This window comes from Babylonia areolata, chromosome 14 (genome assembly GCF_041734735.1).
Source record: "Babylonia areolata isolate BAREFJ2019XMU chromosome 14, ASM4173473v1, whole genome shotgun sequence".
Taxonomy (NCBI): domain Eukaryota; kingdom Metazoa; phylum Mollusca; class Gastropoda; order Neogastropoda; family Buccinidae; genus Babylonia; species Babylonia areolata.
The window spans coordinates 11224823-11244575 of record NC_134889.1 but is presented as its reverse complement, the minus strand read 5'-3'; the positions used below and the strand labels follow the sequence as shown (position 1 = coordinate 11244575).

At 38.6% G+C, this 19753-nt stretch overlaps 1 protein-coding gene across 1 annotated transcript in view; it reads left to right on the top strand.

Annotated features, from left to right (window-relative positions):
* The window catches only part of LOC143289814 (heme transporter hrg1-A-like), a 52189-nt gene extending 38771 nt beyond the window's left edge, over positions 1-13418 (top strand). Inside the window, exon 2 of the mRNA XM_076598977.1 lies at positions 12072-13418. Coding sequence (XP_076455092.1) covers positions 12072-12442 — 371 coding nt within the window. The 3' untranslated portion in view covers positions 12443-13418. The remainder of the gene's footprint in view (positions 1-12071) is intronic.
* Positions 13419-19753: the final 6335 nt, after the last annotated feature.

Below are 19753 nucleotides of genomic sequence, written 5' to 3'. Positions count from 1 at the left end.
TTCTACATTTTTAATGAGAAACAAAACCAATAACAAGCAAAAAGAAAAAAGTGTGCTAGAAACGAATTTCTCCACTAGTATCTATAGCCCCAAACAAGGAAATGGCGGAAAAAATCTTCCAATGTACTGCAAATGTAAAATGCCCTGGTACCGAAAGGGAATAAAATCATATTACCGCAGACCCATTGTCAAACAATCTCTCTCTCTCTCTCTCTCTCTCTCTCTCTCTCACACACACACACACACAGACACATACCCAATCACACTCAAAAAGAAATAAAAGATCATAACAACCAATGTTTGTCCCAAACAAACTTTTTTGTGACAAAAGACAATCCGTAAACGGGTCGGCACAACGGGTCGGCGGCACAACGATACGCTCCCCCCTCAGTGCTCTCGTAGTTTGCCAACTCATTAATCTCATTACAATGTTCCTTCCCATTTTGTCTGAACAAAGTAAACCACTGACGCATAGCACAACTCCTACACATGTTACCACAATTACCAACCAATCAAACATGTGTTCCACAACACTTGCTGGTACCCCCATGTGCACACACACATGAAAAACCCTCAACACACACTGACAATGTGTTAGCCTATAGATCTGTTCATTTCACATTTAACCGACACCACCTACAATATACAAAACAACAGTAATACATCAAAAATACAGAACAAGATATCTTTAACAAAACAGAAGAGGGGGGGGGGGGACTCAGAAGATATAGGCCAGTACTTCCCTCCACACATTAACCCCTTTTCTTTCCACCAGCCACAAGATCAACTTAAACTGGCTGTTCACTGACACAAAACATTGTTCCCAACAAAACCAAGTTATCAATATAGTATAAAACCATTACAAGTCATGTACTCACAGCCCAACAGGGATTTCCTTGCTCCTCACATCACTGATCAGTCAGTCAGCCTGTGTCAGTCAGTTTTTCTGGGAGACAGCTGAGAACTGGCTGTGCTGACTGGTTTTATCCCTTCCCACAACATACTGTGCATACTAATGCAAGCTACAACACTCACTCCCCCAACTAGTTGAACTGAAATAACCGATCTTTGCTTGTCCTAGTGACGCTATGTGAATGACTGACAGATTCACTGATTAATCCCAATTCATCCAATTCAACAGATTGATCTCATTTGCTACAATTCAGCCCACTTGTTTCTACACACATCTTGTGACAAGTTTACGTCACAAAGAGACTGGGGAGACAGGACAATACAACTCTGGGCATGTTAGCCGGCATGATCAAAGTTCATATTAGCATAAATTCTTCCTAGTTTACGTTCCGAAGTCCCGCCATCTACCTCAGCTGTATTTGTGAAAGGGGAGATGCTAGGCCAGGGAACTGAGATTAAAATTTGCGTTAGGTCAAAATGTCTGCAACAAAACCGTTCTTTTTATGATAAAATAGAACATTGGACAGATGAGAAGATCCCGACAGCACGCTACACAGAATCGACTACCACGTTCGTCAAACATGAACACTGCTACAAGTCAAAGATACAATTAAGGGCGTTATATGATAATTCTGTCTACTTTGACGTCAGGGAAGATGGTTGTGGCTGTCATGCAGTGGACCAACACTGGAGAAAAAACTGGTACAACAATGACAGGCCAAGAAGCAACTATTACATCTACTGATGAAGTGCTGACATTGTAGATCTTGCAGGCAATATTGTAAGAGTTAACGCGCATTAACTGCATTATATATATATATATATATATATTTTTTTTTTTTTTTTTTTTTTTTTTTTTTCCCCTCCCTCCGCTGCCCCATCATCTGCACCTTTTCAGTAGCATTACTCCCATGCCGCTCATTTAGATTCCCCCCATACACGACCACACCCGGGTTCGTCCTTCGCAGTTCCAGCGTCGGCAGTCCACAGGGAATCATCGATGTTAGGTCGCCAGGAGGCCACACACCAGAGGAGACCCTGCACTGCTGCTGAGTCACTTCGATGGTGTTCAGTGGTGCCTGTTCTGTTTTAACGTACTTAGGACACCACCTACTAAGCCCCCTACTAACGACAATAATGGCTTAGTCGCGGAGCCAGACTGAATGAGCGTCCCTCCCAGAGTGGAGACCGCCACCACGTCCTTCAAACAATAGACCCCCATGAATCTGCCGACACTGACGACATTGATAGGCCTCATCCCAAGCAAGGAAGTGGAGGAGTATCGAAACTGAGGTCACCATGAGAGCAGGGCATGAAAGGCCACAGACTTTGAGACTATTTTTGTTTATATTGGTGACGATGAAGGAGGAGGAGGATGACGATGATGATGACGATGTTGCTGTGGAGGTCCATTTTGGTTTGGGACTGCGTGACTAGGCTGTACTCTTCGCTTCCTGTCATAATGATATCCCGGCGTTAACCAGGCCCGAGAGATACAGACACTTGCAGTGTTGGTCAGGTAATTAGAGCAACACACCCAAAGACGCATCCTTGAAGTGGATGACACTCGACTGTGTGGTCCCAGTCTCCCCATTTAAGCCCACAGCACGCTCAACTCTGGGTAGGAGCCGGCCACAGGCCGAAAAACCCACCTCCGCTGGGATTCGAACCCGCGTCCTCCCAGCCGTCAGTCCGCGGCGCTAACCACTTTGCCACGGCGGCTGGTTTTTGGGTTATTTTCTTTCTCTTTTTCTTTTTTTCATTGTCTAATGCCAAAAACAACTTTAAAGATATTAGCATGGAACCTTAAGGGTTATAAAGAGACAACTGACGGACTTAAGATAAATAAATTAGTTGACCCCGATGTTTCACGGGATTTCAAAGAACATGACATACTTTTTTTTCAAGAAACGCACCTGAATAAAGAAAGTGCACATAATATATATCTTCCAGAATTCTCACCAGGAATTCACTATGTACGACAAAAACGGAGAAAAGCAGCAAGTTCATCTGGTGGTATATCGGTATATATCAAAGAAAATATCCGAAGATACGTCAAAATTCTACCATATAGCAACAGTGATCTAGTATGGTTAATGATACCTGGGACCAACAATAACAATGATATTTACATTGGATGTGTATATATCCCACCACAAACATCGTCATTTGGTCGGTACAACACCGCGAGCATATGGGACAAGACAGAGGACAGCGTGTAACAGTTAACACTAAAAGGAAATGTTATATTGTGTGGTGATTTTAATGCACGAACTGCGCAAGTTACTGATTACATTAAGATGGATTCTGATAACAATGTATATAATTTACCACATACTTATTCATTTGACACAGAACGTGATAGAAATTCCATGGACTCTTTGATACAAAGAACTGGCAGAAGATTGATATCAATGTGCATTGACAATGATCTGTGCATCCTTAATGGAAGAACACTGGGCGATCTTCATGGGCGTTTCACATGCTATAATCAGCATGGCAGCAGTGTTGTAGATTATTTTATTTGCTCTAAGGCAATTTGTCAGGAAATATTACACATGACTAGACTATGGAGACAAAAACAAAATATAGTAGATAAATCTCATGATAGAAGTTTACTTAAAAATACATTTAAACAAAACTATATTGATAAAAAATACATTTGGGATCAAAATTCATCAGCAGCATATGTCAAAGCTTTAGGTTTACCATGGATACAGGAACAAATACATAATATATATAACAAACTGAGCAGTCAAACTGTTAATCAATCTATCGTTAATGATATGAAGTGAATGACGTTGTTAATGAATTCACACAAATAATGACGTCAGCTGCAAATGTTAGTCTAAGAACAGAATGTAGATTTCATAAGCAAAAACGCCGAAGAAATAAAAAATGATTTGACAGAGACTGTTATCAACATAGGAGAGACATTAAATCAATTTTGAATGTGTTAAATAGGCAGCCATACAATTAGTTTTTACGTCAAAAATATTTTGCTAAACTCAAAATATACAACAGACTGGTAAAACAAAAGAAACATTCATATAAAAATCTCTTAGTGAAAGAATTAACTTTCTCCATACGAACGGCAAAAGAGGACGACGTTAACAGCGTTTCACCCGAATTACCATCATCAAAATATTGCAAGCGGAACGCTCTTGTACTGAAGAGGTGAATGTTGACAAAGAATACCACAGTTCTGACGACGGAAGCTAAAGGTTGGGTCATTCAGACACCCACTGGACATCCGAGGAGTCTGTGTAGAGGAGAAGAGAGGACTGGCCGTACTGAGTGAGTTAAACGAGGCGCTCAATAAAGATCCAAAGTCAGCATGGAAAACAATTAAAACTTTACAGACAATGGGAGAACAGAACGAATGTAAACATCAATTAAATGTTTCAAAATTGATTTACCATTTAGAAAATTTAATTGGAAAAGACGTGGAAATAAATGACGACCAAAAAACAAAAGTTCAAGATGAACTTGAAAACACTGAAATGTTAGATGATGGTAATACATTAAGTTTCAATAAAGAAATTACTGAAGAAGAAATACGAAAGGCATGCCTAAGTCAAAAAAACAAAAAATCGCCAGGAAGGGATGCAATAACAAATGAGATGATCAAAAGCAGTCTTCCGGTTCTGTTACCTGTCATGCAAAAAGCTATATAATATAATATATACAACAGGTATGTATCCAGACAATTGGAAAACTGGTATCAGTATCCCTTTATATAAAATCGGCAACCCAATGAACCCAAATAACTATCGGGGGATTACACTGACTAATACATTAGGTAAAGTATTCTGCATAATCCTGAATACAAGAATTAATGAATATCTGGAGACTAACGACGTTTTGATCAAAGAACAAGCCGGATTTCGAAAAATACTATAGAACCACTGATCAAATCTTTGTTTTAAAAAAGCTAGTAGATGAGATAATAAAAAGAAAAAACAGTCGACTATATTGTTGTTTTGTAGATTTTCAAAAAGCGTTCGACAGTGTTTGGCATGATGCAATGATGCTGAAGCTACACCAGATATGAATAAAAGGTAAACGTTTTAATATAAAAAAAAATATGTATACGAACGCTAAAATCTACACAAAATCAGATCATTTCAGCAGAGAATTTATTATTCGAAAAGGGGTACATCAGGGAAATACACTCAGCCCAACTCTATTCAATATTTTCATAAATGATATCACCACAGATATGACAGATATGAACTCCCCAACAATTCACGACACTTCATCTACTAGTATCCCATATCTTTTATATGCAGATGATTTAGTTATTTTATCATTATCTAAAGGCGGCTTGCAACAAAAGCTTAACATTTTACACTCTTAGTGCAGTCAATGGGGCTTACGTTTGAATAGAGAAAAGACAAAAGTAATCGTTTTTTCAAAAACTGTCCCTAAAATACCCCTACATTTTAAATGTGGAGAGGACATAATTGAAACAACAGAAGAATATAAATATTTAGGGGTTATATTTCATAGAAATGGCAACCGTCGAGCACAAGGTCATCTTAAAAATCAAGCAAATAAGGCTCTACATGTGCTACTCAGAACATTTCGTAATACAAATATGAATATAGATATCATGTGTCAGTTATATGATACTTTGATAACGCCTATTTCAACATATGGAGCAGAAGTTTGGTTTCCATATGGTGTTGCAAGAGATTTATCGTTTAATTTATTCGATTTATTCAGTAATTGTGTTTTCAACAAATTTCCACATGAAAGACTTCATGTCAAGTTTTGTAAGCAGTTACTTGGTGTACATAAAAGAGCAATGGTTCTCCCCGTTTTAGGAGAATTAGGAAGATTTCCTATTAGCCTAAAAATAATATGTCAAGTTATTGGCTATTGGATACACATATTAGAGCTTCCTCAAAATTCACTTGTATACACAACATATAACTGCATGTATCGTCGAACAAATGAAAATGTTCAGTGGCTACTTTTCATAAGAAATGTATTAACTAGCACTGGATTAGATCATGTTTGGAAAAATCAGTTCACTTTTAGTGTTAAAAGATTAAAGTATGCTGTATCCAAGAAGCTTGAAAATGAATATATAAAATTTTGGAAACAGAAACATGACAGTTCATCAAAATTAGCATTTTGCAAGAACGCTGTGACAAATTATAAAATTGAACCATATTTAAAGAATACAGCAAATACACAACACAGGAAAGCACTGACCATGTTACGAAAAAGCGCCCATGACTTGCAAATCGAACAGGGAAGATATAAAAATACACCGAAAGAACAAAGACTGTGTGATACTCGTAACAGTTTAGAAGATGAGATTCACCTTTTAGACAATTGTGTAAAGTACAATACTCACAGACACAGATTCCTAATCGATATATGTCGTCCAAATGCAAAGCCTAGTGAATTGATCCTTCTAACAGAAATACAGCCAAGGCTGGCGAAATTTGTTCATGAATGTTTCTCTTCTTAATATGCTCATGTTTATGTTTCATTGTGTCTTATAAACTTTAAGGTTTTATGACAATAAAAAGTATTCTATTCTATTCTATTCTCACTATGCTATCAACACTCATGCAGCATGCATGACATTGGCCGTCATGACGACCGTTCCTTCCGACGCTGGGTTTCTGTTGTTTTAATTTTCACAATACGGGCGAACAAATTCATCTGTTCTTTTGTTTCTTCGTTTGTTTTGACATTGTATCGTACCCTACAGCACTGCACTGCATTGCATTGTAATGTATTGCAGATAGAAAAAGAAGCTGTGCTTTTCCCAAGACTGGCTGCTGAGCAGAGGGCTGTCATCATATTGTGTGCTTTTACTGCTGTTGATATCAATTCATCAAATGCCTGCATTCATTTCTTTCAAGTCTGGCCTTATAACCCGACTCTTTCCGAAATAGCTGTCCCATCCCCCTCTCCTTTCCGTTCCCAATTCTCTACCCTTCAATCTTCATGTATCTATAAGTTTTTGTCTATTGTATCGTTGTTTCAGAGTTATGTGTGTGTGTGAAAATTGGATGTGAAAGTGCTTTGATTTGTCATCGCATCAGAATCGGTGTCAAATAAATACATTTCAATATATATATATATATATATATATATATATATATATATATATATATATACATATATATATATAAACCCAGCAAATATAGTAGCAGTTATAGTAGTATTGTAGCCAAGCGCTTAACTGGCTACGAATAACCTTAGTATTTAATTGGCTACAAATAACCTTTGTTCACTTCACAGATTTTTTTTTTTAATATCATAATTATTATTTATTTATTTATTTATGTAAGCTTATATATATATATATATATATTTTTTTTTTTTTTTTTTTTTTCTCAAGGACTGACTAAGCGCGTTGGGTTACGCTGCTGGTCAGGCATCTGCTTGGCAGATGTGGTGTAGCGTATATGGATTTGTCCGAACGCAGTGACGCCTCCTTGAGCTACTGAAACTGAAACTCACTTCACAGAGCAAGCCCAAAGCTGAGCTGTAGCAGACGCCATTTTTGTAGTCGCAGCGTACCTGCTGTCTTTCAATGACTCGGGCATAAAGCACGATGCCATTCCAAATTTGAATAACCCATGCCCATTCTAAACTGCTCCGAACATGTATTAATTTTAGTGTAGGTATCGTTTACTGTAATGTTATATTTGTTGTGCTTACACACACCCTTAAAGCAGTTAGAAGCGTGTTTGATTTCAGTTAATCGTTCGTCAGTCTAAAGATTTCAGCTGACGCTAAGCTTACGTCATTCTGTCCTTCTCGCCACACACTCGCTGTTCGACCAGTGTCACGGTACGCTGTTGGCTGAGCTGGAATCTGTGTTTCTGCACCACGGTATTTAATTAATATCTCTTTTGTCGGATCAGTAAACTACAAGTATTATATACTGGCAGAATCGTCGCGATTCCATCTTTAAGTCTATTCCACTTGTGTTTGCCTACGTTAAACTGATTTAACGCAGTTTGTAATTTTCAGCGACGAGCTCATTAAAACTGACCCTGCTCAGGTGACTTAAATTAAGATTATAAATTTATCTTAAATAACCAACACTTCAATTTATACTCATTATAAAGTAGGTGTTGAGCTCTTTCTTTTTCAACTCATCCGACGTAAATCGGTTCAGGAATCATTTAGAAATCTGTCACTGAACACCTTGTAAAAAACACAGTTGTCATCGGATTTGGCCTGATCAATGACGATCTGCTCGCAGCACACGTGACGGTCTTTTCAGTCCGCTTAACTTGCATAAATTGGTATAGTGAGTGATGAGTGGTCATTTTCATACTTGGTCAGAGCTGCTGTCTGTCTCTCTTGCTGCGTCGCAGTGTGAGTGTGTGTCATGTGTGTTCTTACAATGGCTAACACCTCGCTACGTATTGCTGCACTGTCTTCTCTTAGTTCTTCTCTTCTTTGTCTTCTTCTCCTAGTTGTCTTCTCCATTACTTTTTCTCTTCTTCTTAGCTTTTCTTATGTTCTCATAACTATTGTGTGCACGGAATTCTGGTCTATCCTTTCATCCTTCTAATCATCATTTAGTTAGTCCTTTTGTACCGTCCGTACCCTATTAGAACCACTCGGTACACGGCTACAGTATGTTATTGCATCCCACTGAAGTGAGTTCTACATTGACGTCTCATCATAGCAACAAGCCAAAATGCCACACACACACACGCGCGCACGCACGCACATGTGCACGCACAGACGCACACACACACACTAGCACAAACATATAAGCAGAAAGACACCCACACATACACACTCAACACACACACACACACAAGAAGGTTATTCTCTGCTGGAGAAAACTTGCCAGAACCATGTCAATAAACTGACATTGGAGTCTGGCCCTGTCAGAGAAAACGCCAGCTATACAACTCACGCAAACCTGATCATGTGTTTTCTTTGAAAACAAAAGGACATTACAGCAGCAGAAGGCAAAACATACTTCTAAAGTGACATGCATTTGTGGTTATGAAATTCCCCGCGTGTATATCAGTGAATGTGAACAGTTAAAAACATATTTACCTCTTTCATTTACAAGATCTGCAGTTCCATCTGGTTTCCTTGGGAACGTTTCATATGACTATCAACTTATGTTTGAAATAGTTCATAGTTTAATTAGGAGCCCTATTGGCTATGTGTTGTAATTTTACTGGTTGACTAGTTAGTTTCGAGGCATGGGTGGGGTGGGGAAGGTGATGGATTTTCGTCTAAAATCACAATTGTGGATAGACGTTAAACAAGAGAACGAACACACACACACACACACACACACACACACACACACACACACACACGCACGCACACACACACAGACACACACACAGACACACACACACATACACACACACACACGCACGCACGCACGCACGCACGCACACACACACACACACACACACACAGACACACACGCACGCACGCATGCACGCACATGTGCACGCACAGACGCACACACACACACTAGCACAGACATATAAGCAGACAGACAGCCACACATACACACTCAACACACACACACACACACACACACACACACACACACACACACACACACACACACAAGAAGGTTATTCTCTGCTGGAGAAATTGGAATTCGAAATAATAGTTATTGGAGGGGACGGAACCTAGTTTTGACCCACCATTAGATTACAGTAATTACAACATGTATGATAGTCCTAAAGTACAAAGAAAAGTTATAGAATTGACATGTGAACTAGAATTGGTAGATATATGGCGTGAAATAAATCCAGAAACACTGAGATTTACATGGCAAATATCAAATCAACTGTAGCAAGCCAGATATAACTTTTTCTTCTTTTTAAAAAAAATAATTCCTTATAAAACGTAAAAGATGCAGACATTTTGATTATTTATAGAAGCGATCACTCTTACATTTCAATAATTTTGAGTTAAGAAGAGATACTAAATCAAGGAATTTTTGGAAATTCAACTTATCACGTTTAGAAGATAAAGAATATATAAATACCATAAATGATACAATCATTAGAATACAAAAACAATACGCTGCACTGGTACACAACAAAATATGTAACGTTCCCACAGAAAATTCATAAAGGACTATAACGGACCAGTTATCCTTAGACATCCTGATAAAGGGAATAAGAAAAAAAATCAATGGAATATAGTTCTAGAGAGAAGAAAAAGGACACAAGAAGGAAAACAACTTGAAGAAGAAATTACACGATAGGAGAGTAAACGTTGCAAACCAGAGGACGATTTACAGCAAATACAAGGGAATAATGACAGTTTAATACACTTAAAAACAAGAGAGGCAAGGCCTTCAAGACTCACTTGTGATACACTTAAAAAAAAATCTAATTGTTAAAATGTGTTCTGTATTTGTTATTAAAAAGCTTCGCATTTAAAAAAAAAGAAAAAAAGTCCTAACCAGATTCGAACCCCGCGTGTTCGGGTGAGATGAAACTGCCTTATCCATTACACTATCGTGGCTCCTTAACTGACGTTCTAAAATTTAATATTTGAACATACTTTTTTAAAGGGCGATAAATCAATTGCGGTATTCGCAGTGAGAACGCTGTTTAAATCATATTATTCTGGTGTATCTTGGGCATTCAAAAAATCTTTAAGGGCAATAAAAATTCTTCTTAATGGCTATCGCCGCAATCACACTGCAACATTTAGCCGTTTTCACTAGATCTAGATAGATGTACAAGTTTAGTTACACCCGCCGGGAATGTAGTACAACACGGTTGATTCAATTTCTCTTTTATGTTCATTCTAGTTTTATAGTTTTAAAGTTGATATGAAAATTTAGTATTTTGTTAAACTAATAACATGTGGAGCCAAGTACAAGTACTTCTAAACGTTGTAAGAAGTGAAAAGGACTTCAATTTGAGAAAAGTGAAGACTGGAAATTTTTTCGTTTCATCGTGATCAGTTCAAGGGTATTAACTCGCATGGTTTACAGTTTTTAACTGTGAATTCTGACTGATTCTGTGGATATTTTTATGGCAGTTTGGGGCATAATCCAGTAAGTGATGAGGCGTTCACAAATGTTTCTCTGAATAAATATTTAACGGTCTCCTTCTCCAACTTTCCATCACATGTTATCGTGTATTGTCCATAGAATATAGGATTGAAGGGGCAAGTCAACAACTTGAAACAAAATGGCGTCTTTCGCGTTCGCGAAGAATATGAGCACGTGCTTTGAATGTGTATAAATATGTGTACGCAATTGATTTTTGCCCATGACCTTCAGGGCTCAGCCAGCAGATCTGTAAAGTCCACTTGTTGAATTGATTTTAGTATTTTCCGAACATAGTGAAAGCCCTGTACACTGAGAGCAAAACACACAAGCTTTTTATGTATTGAGTATAATTTCAAAATGTAATGTTTAAGATGAGAAAGATCAGTTTAAAGCAAATTAATTCCCCTAGCATTAATTACAGAGTAATTTCCCTTTTGTACTATCTGCACCAAAACGTTTGCAAAATAAATAAAACTTCCATGCTTAGCAAAAGAAGTTTGAACAAAAAATGATAATAATGACTGCTCTTGTTGTTGTGTCAGAATATCAGATCAAAGTGCCAAGTTTAGAGAACAAAAAAATATAAATATAACAGTAAATGCAGTTTGCATATAATTAGGCTTCATTTTTTGTGTGTGTGTGCCCATCCCAGAGGTGCAATATTGTTTTAAACAAGATGACTGGAAAGAACTGAATTTTTCCTATTTTTATGCCTAATTTGGTGTCAACTGACAAAGTAATTGCAGAGAAAATGGCAATATTAAAGTTTACCACACACACACACACACACACACACACACACAGACAACCGAACACCGGGTTAAAACGTAGACTCACTTTGTTTACACAAGTGAGTCAAAAAACTAAAATACAAGGAATATTGATAGGAAGTAAAGCTAGATGGGCAGCAGAAGGAGAAAGGTATCAAATTATTTTTGCAGCTTTGAAAGGATGCATTGTGTTTGCAAACAAATTGTCAAACTTGTATCTAAGAATGGTAGAAATTTAGATAAGATAGATGACAAGCTTCAAGAAACGAAAGATTATTTTAATAACTTAATGGGGAGCGAGAAGTGAAAAGCGAGAAAGTACGTTGATTTCTTTCTTTTGCGTTCGACAGCTACGCGAGTCAGGGTCGAAGTCCAAGGGATGCCACAAACTTGGACGTCCGTCTACCGTCCCCCAGAGCTTGGTGTTGAGGTCAGCACCTCCAGGCCAGGACTGCTGCCGCATCTTCTCATTCAGGGGGCAGTCTTGGAGAATATGGGATGGGGTCTGTTCAGCCTGGCTGCAATCACATATGGATGTGGCTGCCACTCCAATCCTCTTCAGGTGTGCTCGGAGGCCGCAGTGTCCTGTGCGAAGGCGATAGATGGTAGTCTGGTGTCTCCTCTCCAGTGTCCTGATGGGATCCTGGTGTGCCTGGTAGCCTCCGTTCAGAGTGACCCAGCCTCTTCGGAATTTGGTACGTTTATAATTTGCCTAAACTAACAGAAACAGAAGACAGAATTTGTAAGACATTTAAAAGAAAAGTGTTTACATTGTGACATAATTACTCTTAATGATGCACTGGTGCTTTTTGGACCTAATAAATTAAAGCCTGATGGATGTTTCTCATGATATATTTTATTGACAGCTTAACTCTATGAATACAAATGTAGAATCAACAAAGTAAAACCAACATTACAAATACTCTTTTAAGATCTCAAGTAGGTATATGAAGTGGACAAGTATGCTTTAAACTTAACTATGGTTCAATAGCTTTATGAAAAAAATGGAACTATATACAAAACTTGTTCAAAATTAAGCTATACAATGTTACCATGGAGTTATGCTCTCGAATATGTGTTGTTGTGGACTTATCAGTATTTAGAACATCATTGTGTCTGTAACATCATTTTTGTCTGTAAACTTTCGTTGGCAACAAAATGATGAAAATATGATCAGCCTGCCCTAAATTCGCCTTGCTCTTCAACAATTCGTTGTCCCCCCCTCCCCCTCCTCCCCCATCACCCTCTGGCTGGTGCCAGCGGTTACATCATTACCTGACAGCCAGCCAGCTTCGGGAAACAGGACTGAACAGACAATCCACTACCTCTTTTAATCATAGTGTTGAAAGGTTATCTAATAAGTTAAAATGATGTTGACTTTATTAGTTATAAAACATAGTGTGTTTGACGGAAACGTTTTTGACTGCCTGTTTGATTATAGTGGCATTTCCCTGTAGTTTGTGAATTTCAGTGTTCCATCAAAAAAAGTCATCCAGGGAAGAAACTTGGGCTGCTGACTAATAAAAGATATATCAGTTTAATAAAAGAAGTAACGAACGAAAATGCTGACACTGTTAAAGTGTATTTTATATAAACAAAGTTGTGTTGTTCCTTGCGTATTACATTCCCCCCGAAGGAAACCCAGTGAATAACAACAGTCACATCAAAGACGTCCTGGTCGTACTGGAAGAAAACCTGTCAGAGACAAATGGAGAAAGTTTATAAAAATTGAAAGTTGTAAAATAGGACTCTCTTTTGATAAAGGCGTCCAACGTTTCAGACTATAAGTCTGTCTCTGGGACTGTCTCGTTGGAAATGACGGTGAAGGTAAAAACAAATCTTTAGAAAAGTTATCAGTATCAATCAGTAAAGGAAGGTTAGGATGAACAGAGAAGTGAGCAGACATCAAGCGACGGACATAAAGAGTCACAGGAGGTGGGAGAAGAAGGTTCAGAATGAGAAGGAATGTCGGGTGGAGGGAAAATGGAGTGGGTTGGGAAAAAGGTGAAGTGGTTGGGGCGGAGGGGCAGGGAGGGAGGGGGTGATGTCGCGGGGGGTTAGAGGAGGGAGGAAAGGAAAGGGAGAGTGGTTAGAAAGGGGAGGGTGGGGCTGGTGATGGCACTGGTCACTCTCGTGGGTGGAATGTGCCGAGGCGGGCATTCCATGTGTTTTCTGTAGATTGGTTCTGCCACACGGATGTGATGCCAGCACGGGTGAGACTGGTGGGGGCTGTTGAAGTGCTGACCGATGGGAGTCCTTGTGGTTAAGCCTTACTAATTGCATATGTTCCATAAGGTGGTCTTTTAGGTGCGGCCAGTTTCGCCCCTAAATGATTTACCACACAGGGTGCAGGTCAGGATGTACTATATAGGTTGATCTTCAGTTGAGTGAAGACCTCACAGAAAACGTGCCCACTGGACCGGTATATGTTTTGGAAGATTTGATGAAAGGACATGTTTTACATTTGATGTTGTTACAGGGATGACAGCCTTGGGGTGTGAGGATATGAGTGCTGGGCAGGGATGATGGAACCAGTATGTTCCTAAGGTTCTGATCCTCCTTGAAGGCGATGAGGGATACCGAGTTAAGTGTCGTGATGTAGGAGGTGGAGTTCCTCGGGAGGACATTCAGTACAGCTAGTTGTGGGGGTGAGAGGGAAGGACTGCCATTGGACAGTCGTCAGTCTACTGTCGCCTTGTGAGTCAGGGTCTGTCTGCGAGGAACCGTGCAGGTGCGTTCCAGAGATTGTGTTAGGATAGAACTAGGGTATTGTCGGTTAGCAAAGAAGGAATACATCTTTTCACCATGGGTCTCAAAGCGTCTGTTGTCACCGCATATGCGCCTCCGTCTCAGGAGTTGTGAGTAAGGGATGCTGTTCTTGGTGGTCTGTGGATGGCTGGATGCGTAAAGCAGGTGTGAGTGCGAATCTGGTTTGCCCATATTTGTGCCCATGGAAACCCCTCGGGCCTGTTGGTAGTGCTGATCACCGAATGCAAAACAATTCAGCGTTAGCACTAACTCCAGTAGTTAAAGGATGGTTGGGATGTGTAGTTTATATTTGTTGTTTGGCCGGAAGTGTTTAAGGGCAGACAAACTGTCATTGTGGGGAAAGTTCGTATATAAAGATACAATATCCATAGTGAAGACATGTTTTTCATGATCTGCAAAGAACTCACCCAGAAGTTGCAGGAGTGGTTGGAGTCTTTGAGGAAGGTGGGGAGGGCTACCACAAGGTGTTAGAAAACAGAATGAATGAAGCCTGAGGTGAGGACTGTGGGGCACACACAGGCTGAGACAATGGGGCATTCTAGTGTGTTGGTCTTGTGCACTTTCCCACGTCCTATCTTCCTTCCCATTCTAACCCTTCTGTTCCCACTTCCTGTGACTCTTTGTGTCCATAGGCTGATATGTATTCACTTCTCTGTCCATCTTTGCCTTCCTTAACTGATCAATATTCATAACATTTTTTTAAGCTTTGCTTTTACCTCCACTGTCATTTCCAACTAACACAGTCCCTGGACAGACCTATGGTCTGAAACATTGGACGCCTCTTGTCATACGTTGGTCTTGTTTTACAGCCAACAGTCATTATAAACTTTCTCTGTTTGTAGTTTTTGTAGACTCCGCAGTCATCTTTCATTTTCATTTTATCGACGTACCTGTCAGAGACAATCTAGAAAGACGATACCTGCGTTGTCATGTGTGGGGACTTGAATGCCAGGACAGGCGATGGACAGACAGCAGCACCAATAATAATGATAACAGAAATCTATATAGCGCCTTCACACACACACACACACACACACACACACACACACACACACACACACACACACACACACACGTGCGGGCGCGCGCGCTGAGATTCTTTATTCCCTTGTTTTGCCAGGTGTTTTGTACCTTTTCAATATTGCCTGATTTATGGAATATTATTTCTACATTTAACTGTTCAGTTGTTTCTATGGCTTTGTTTCACATCTTAAAAAAATATATATATAAAAAGAGGAAGAACAAGAAGAAGAAAAGCTCGTGGTTCTGATTTCGAAAATATGACTACTTTTGTTTTGTCTGTATTGATTTGAATACCCCATTGTTTCCAATAAGTGTAACTGATTTAGTTTTAGCTGTAGGCCATGTTCAGTTTTTGAAAGTAGTACTAACATATAAAATACTATCAAATAATTTTGATATTATATGGGAGACAAAACTATTGGTGAATCGGCATCTGGGAAGCAATCAACAATATCATTTATAAATGTATTGAATAATATAGGGCTTGGTGTATTTCCTTGTAGAACCCCTCTTCGAACATATTTTGTAGGGAAATCCATTTTCATAACGGGTGCAGATTTGTGTGTGTGTGTGTGTGTGTGTGTGTGTGTGTGTGTGTGTGTGTGTGTGTGTGTGTGTGTGTGCGCGCGCGCGCGCGAGTGTATATATAGTAAAGATTGATCTATTTGTTTATTTATTTGTTTATAATCAAATTGAAGCACCTACCTCGGATACCTACTTTTGTAGCTGTGTGAACATAACTGCATGTTAAATCTTATCAAAAGTTTTTTTGGAAGTCTACGAAATTTGCATATAATCTGTCCTTTCGATTTTTATGGTACAGTGAACTAAATGGGTCCGTAGTTTTAAAACTTTTCTTTCTAAAAAAGGTTGCGTGCGTGCGTGCAGAAAACACTCTGTGTGTGTGTGTGTGTGTGTGTGTGTGTGTGTGTGTGTGTGCGTAGATACGTAGGTACGTACACACACACGTATGTATGTGCGCATGTTTGTTGAATACATAACCTGTTGGCTGTCTTCATCGTATGTGTGTATGTAGGCATGTGTGTGCACTGTTTGTTCATTCTGACAGGATAATAAATCGTCACTGAATAAAATGTCACTGAGCACACATCACACTGCATGGACAACTGTCATGATCACTGGGGTTTTCAATCAGTTTCTTTAGCCGAGACTGTAGTTTAAATTACAGAGCAGAAAAATACAGAATGATGCTATCCAAAAACAAGTAAATAAAATTGAAACAAATACAGCCAAAAAAACAGATGGGAGATAAATTCATATATCAATGATCGCTAATGACATTCTGAAATGTTTCGGTGCTGGTAATTGTCTCCCTTCTCCTTTTCCGTCCTCGTTGAGTTGTCTATTTATTTAGCTGTTTACTGTGCTGTCTGTTTATTTTATTTGGCTGTTTACAGAGTTGTCTGTTTATTTTGCGGTTTACTGTGCTTTTTTAGCTGTTTACAGAGTTGTCTCTTTATTTAGCTGTTCACTGTGCTGTCTGTTTATCTAGCTGTTCACTGTGCTGTCTGTTTATTTACCTGTTTACAGAGTTGTCTGTTTATCTAGCTGTTTACAGAGTTGTATGTTTATTTAGCTGTTTACTGTGCTGTCTGTTTATCTAGCTGTTTACTATGTTGTCTGTTTATTTAGCTGTTTGCTGTGCTGTCTGTTTATTTAGCTGTTTACAGAGTTGTCTGTTTATTTAGCTGTTTACTGTGCTTTTTTTAAAATTTTTATAGCTGTTTACAGAGTTGTCTCTGTATCTAGCTGTTCACTATCCTGTCCGTTTACTTAGCTGTTTACTGCGCTGTCTGTTTATCTAGCTGTTTTCTGTGCTGTCTGTTTATTTACCTGTTTACAGAGTTGTATGTTTATTTAACTGTTTACTGTGTTGTCTGATTATTTAGCTGTTTACAGAGTTGTCTGTGTATCTAGCTGTTTACTGTGCTTTTTTTTTTTTTTTTGCTGTTTACAGAGTTATCTGTTTATTTAGCCGTTTATTGTCTTATTTGTTTATTTAGCTGTTTACAGAGTTGTCTGATTATTGAGATGTTTACTGTGCTGTCTGTTTATCTAGCTGTTTACTGTGCTGTCTGTTTATCTAGCTGTTTATTGTGTTGTCTGTTTATTTACCTGTTTACAGAGTTGTATGTTTATCTAGTTGTTTACAGAGTTGTATGTTTATTTAGCTTTTTACTGTGCTGTCTGTTTATTTAGCTGTTTACAGAGTTGTCTGTTTATTTAGCTGTTTACTGTGCCTTTTAAAATTTTTTTTATAAAAAAGCTGTTTACAGAGTTGTCTCTTTATTTAGCTGTTTACTGTGCTGTCTGTTTATTTACCTGTTTACAGAGTTGTCTGTTTACTTAGCTGTTTATGTGCTGTCTGTTTAGCTGTTTACTGTGCTGTTTATTTACCTGTTTACAGAGTTATATGTTTATTTAGCAGTTTACAGAGATGTCTGTTTATCTAGCTGTTTACTGAGCTGTTTACAGAGTCGTATGTTTATTTAGCTGTTTGCTGTGCTGTCTGTTTATTTACCTGTTTACAGAGTTGTCTGTTTATTTACCTGTTTACTGTACTTTTTTTTTTTAAGCTGTTTACAGAGTTGTCTCTTTATTTAGCTGTTTAATGTGCTGTCTGTTTATTTACCTGTTTACAGGTTGTCTGTTTAGGTAGCTGTTTACTGTGCTGTCTGTTTATCTAGCTGTTTGCTGTGCTGTTAACTGTGCTGTCTAGTTATCTAGCTGTTTACTGTGTTGTCTGTTTATCTAGCCGTTTACTGTGCTGTATGTTTATTTACCTGTTTACAGAGTTGTAATTTTATTTAGCTGTTTACTGTGTTGTCTGTGTATTTAGCTGTTTACAGAGTTGTCTGTGTATCTAGCTGTTTACTATGCTTTTTTTTTATACAGCTGTTTACAGAGTTGTATGTATATTTAGCCGTTCATTGTCTTAATTGTTTATTTAGCTGTTTACAGAGTTGTCTGATTATTTAGCTGTTTACTGTGGTTTTTTGTTTTTTTTTGATAGCTGTTTACAGAGTTGTATGTTTATTTAGCTCTTTACTGCGCTGTTTATTTAGCTGTTTAGTGTGCTGTTTATTTAGCTGTTTATGGAGTTGTCTATTTATCTAGCTGTTTATTGTGTTGTTTATTTATCTGTTTACTGTGCTGTTTATTTACCTGTTTACAGAGTTTTATGTTTATTCAGTTGTTTACTGTGCTGTCTGTTCATTTAGCTGTTTACAGTTGTATGTTTATTTGGCTGTTTACTGTGTTATCTGTTTATTTAGCTGTTTACAGTATTGTTTGTCTGTCTGTTAATTCACTTTTTACTGTGCTGTTTTCTGTGTTGTCTATATGTTTATTTAGCTTTTTACTGTGTTGTCTGTTTGTTTAGCAGTTTACGGTGTTGTCTGTTTATTTTATTCACCTGTTTACTGTGTTGTCTGTTTATTTAACTGTTTACTGTGTTGTCTGTCTGTCTATTTTGCTGTTTGTTCTGTCACTGTTTATTTTTCAGTTTACAGTGTTTCTCTCTGCTCATACACACACACACACACACACACACACACACAGAGTATTTTCTGCTCGTCTTTCGTTGTTTGCTTCAGCTCTAAAAATTTTTTTTTACTCCAGTGGTAAACTATGTAAGTTCACACCAGATGTACTCTGTACTTGATATCAACAGTGACGAAAAATGGCTGCAAAACTCTAGTGCAGTCTGTCAGTACAATGATCAGAAGACTATGGCGGGTGACGTGAAGATATGGATTAACTGTCATTTTGTCCGTTATCACAAGGGATGAAATTATATAGGTGTACCTGTGATCATTCATTTTATTTGTATTTCTCTTTTTTGTCACAACAGATTTCTCTGTATGAAATTCGGGCTGCTCTCCCCAGGGAGAGTGCATCGCTACACTGAGAGCGCCACCCAATTTTTTTGTATTTTTTTGCCTGCGTGCAGTTTTATTTGTTTTTCCTAACGAAGTGAATTTGTTTCTACAGAATTTTGCCGGGGACAGCCCTTTTGTTGCCGTGGGTTCTTTTGTGTGCGCTTAGTGCACGGGACCTCGGTTTATCGTCTCATCCGAATGACTAGCGTCCAGACCACCACTCAAGGTCTAGTGGAGGGGGTGAAAATACCGGCGACTGAGCCGTGATTCGAACAAGTGCGCTCAGATTCTCTCACTTCCTAGGCGGACGCGTTACCTCTCGGCCACTACTCCATTCC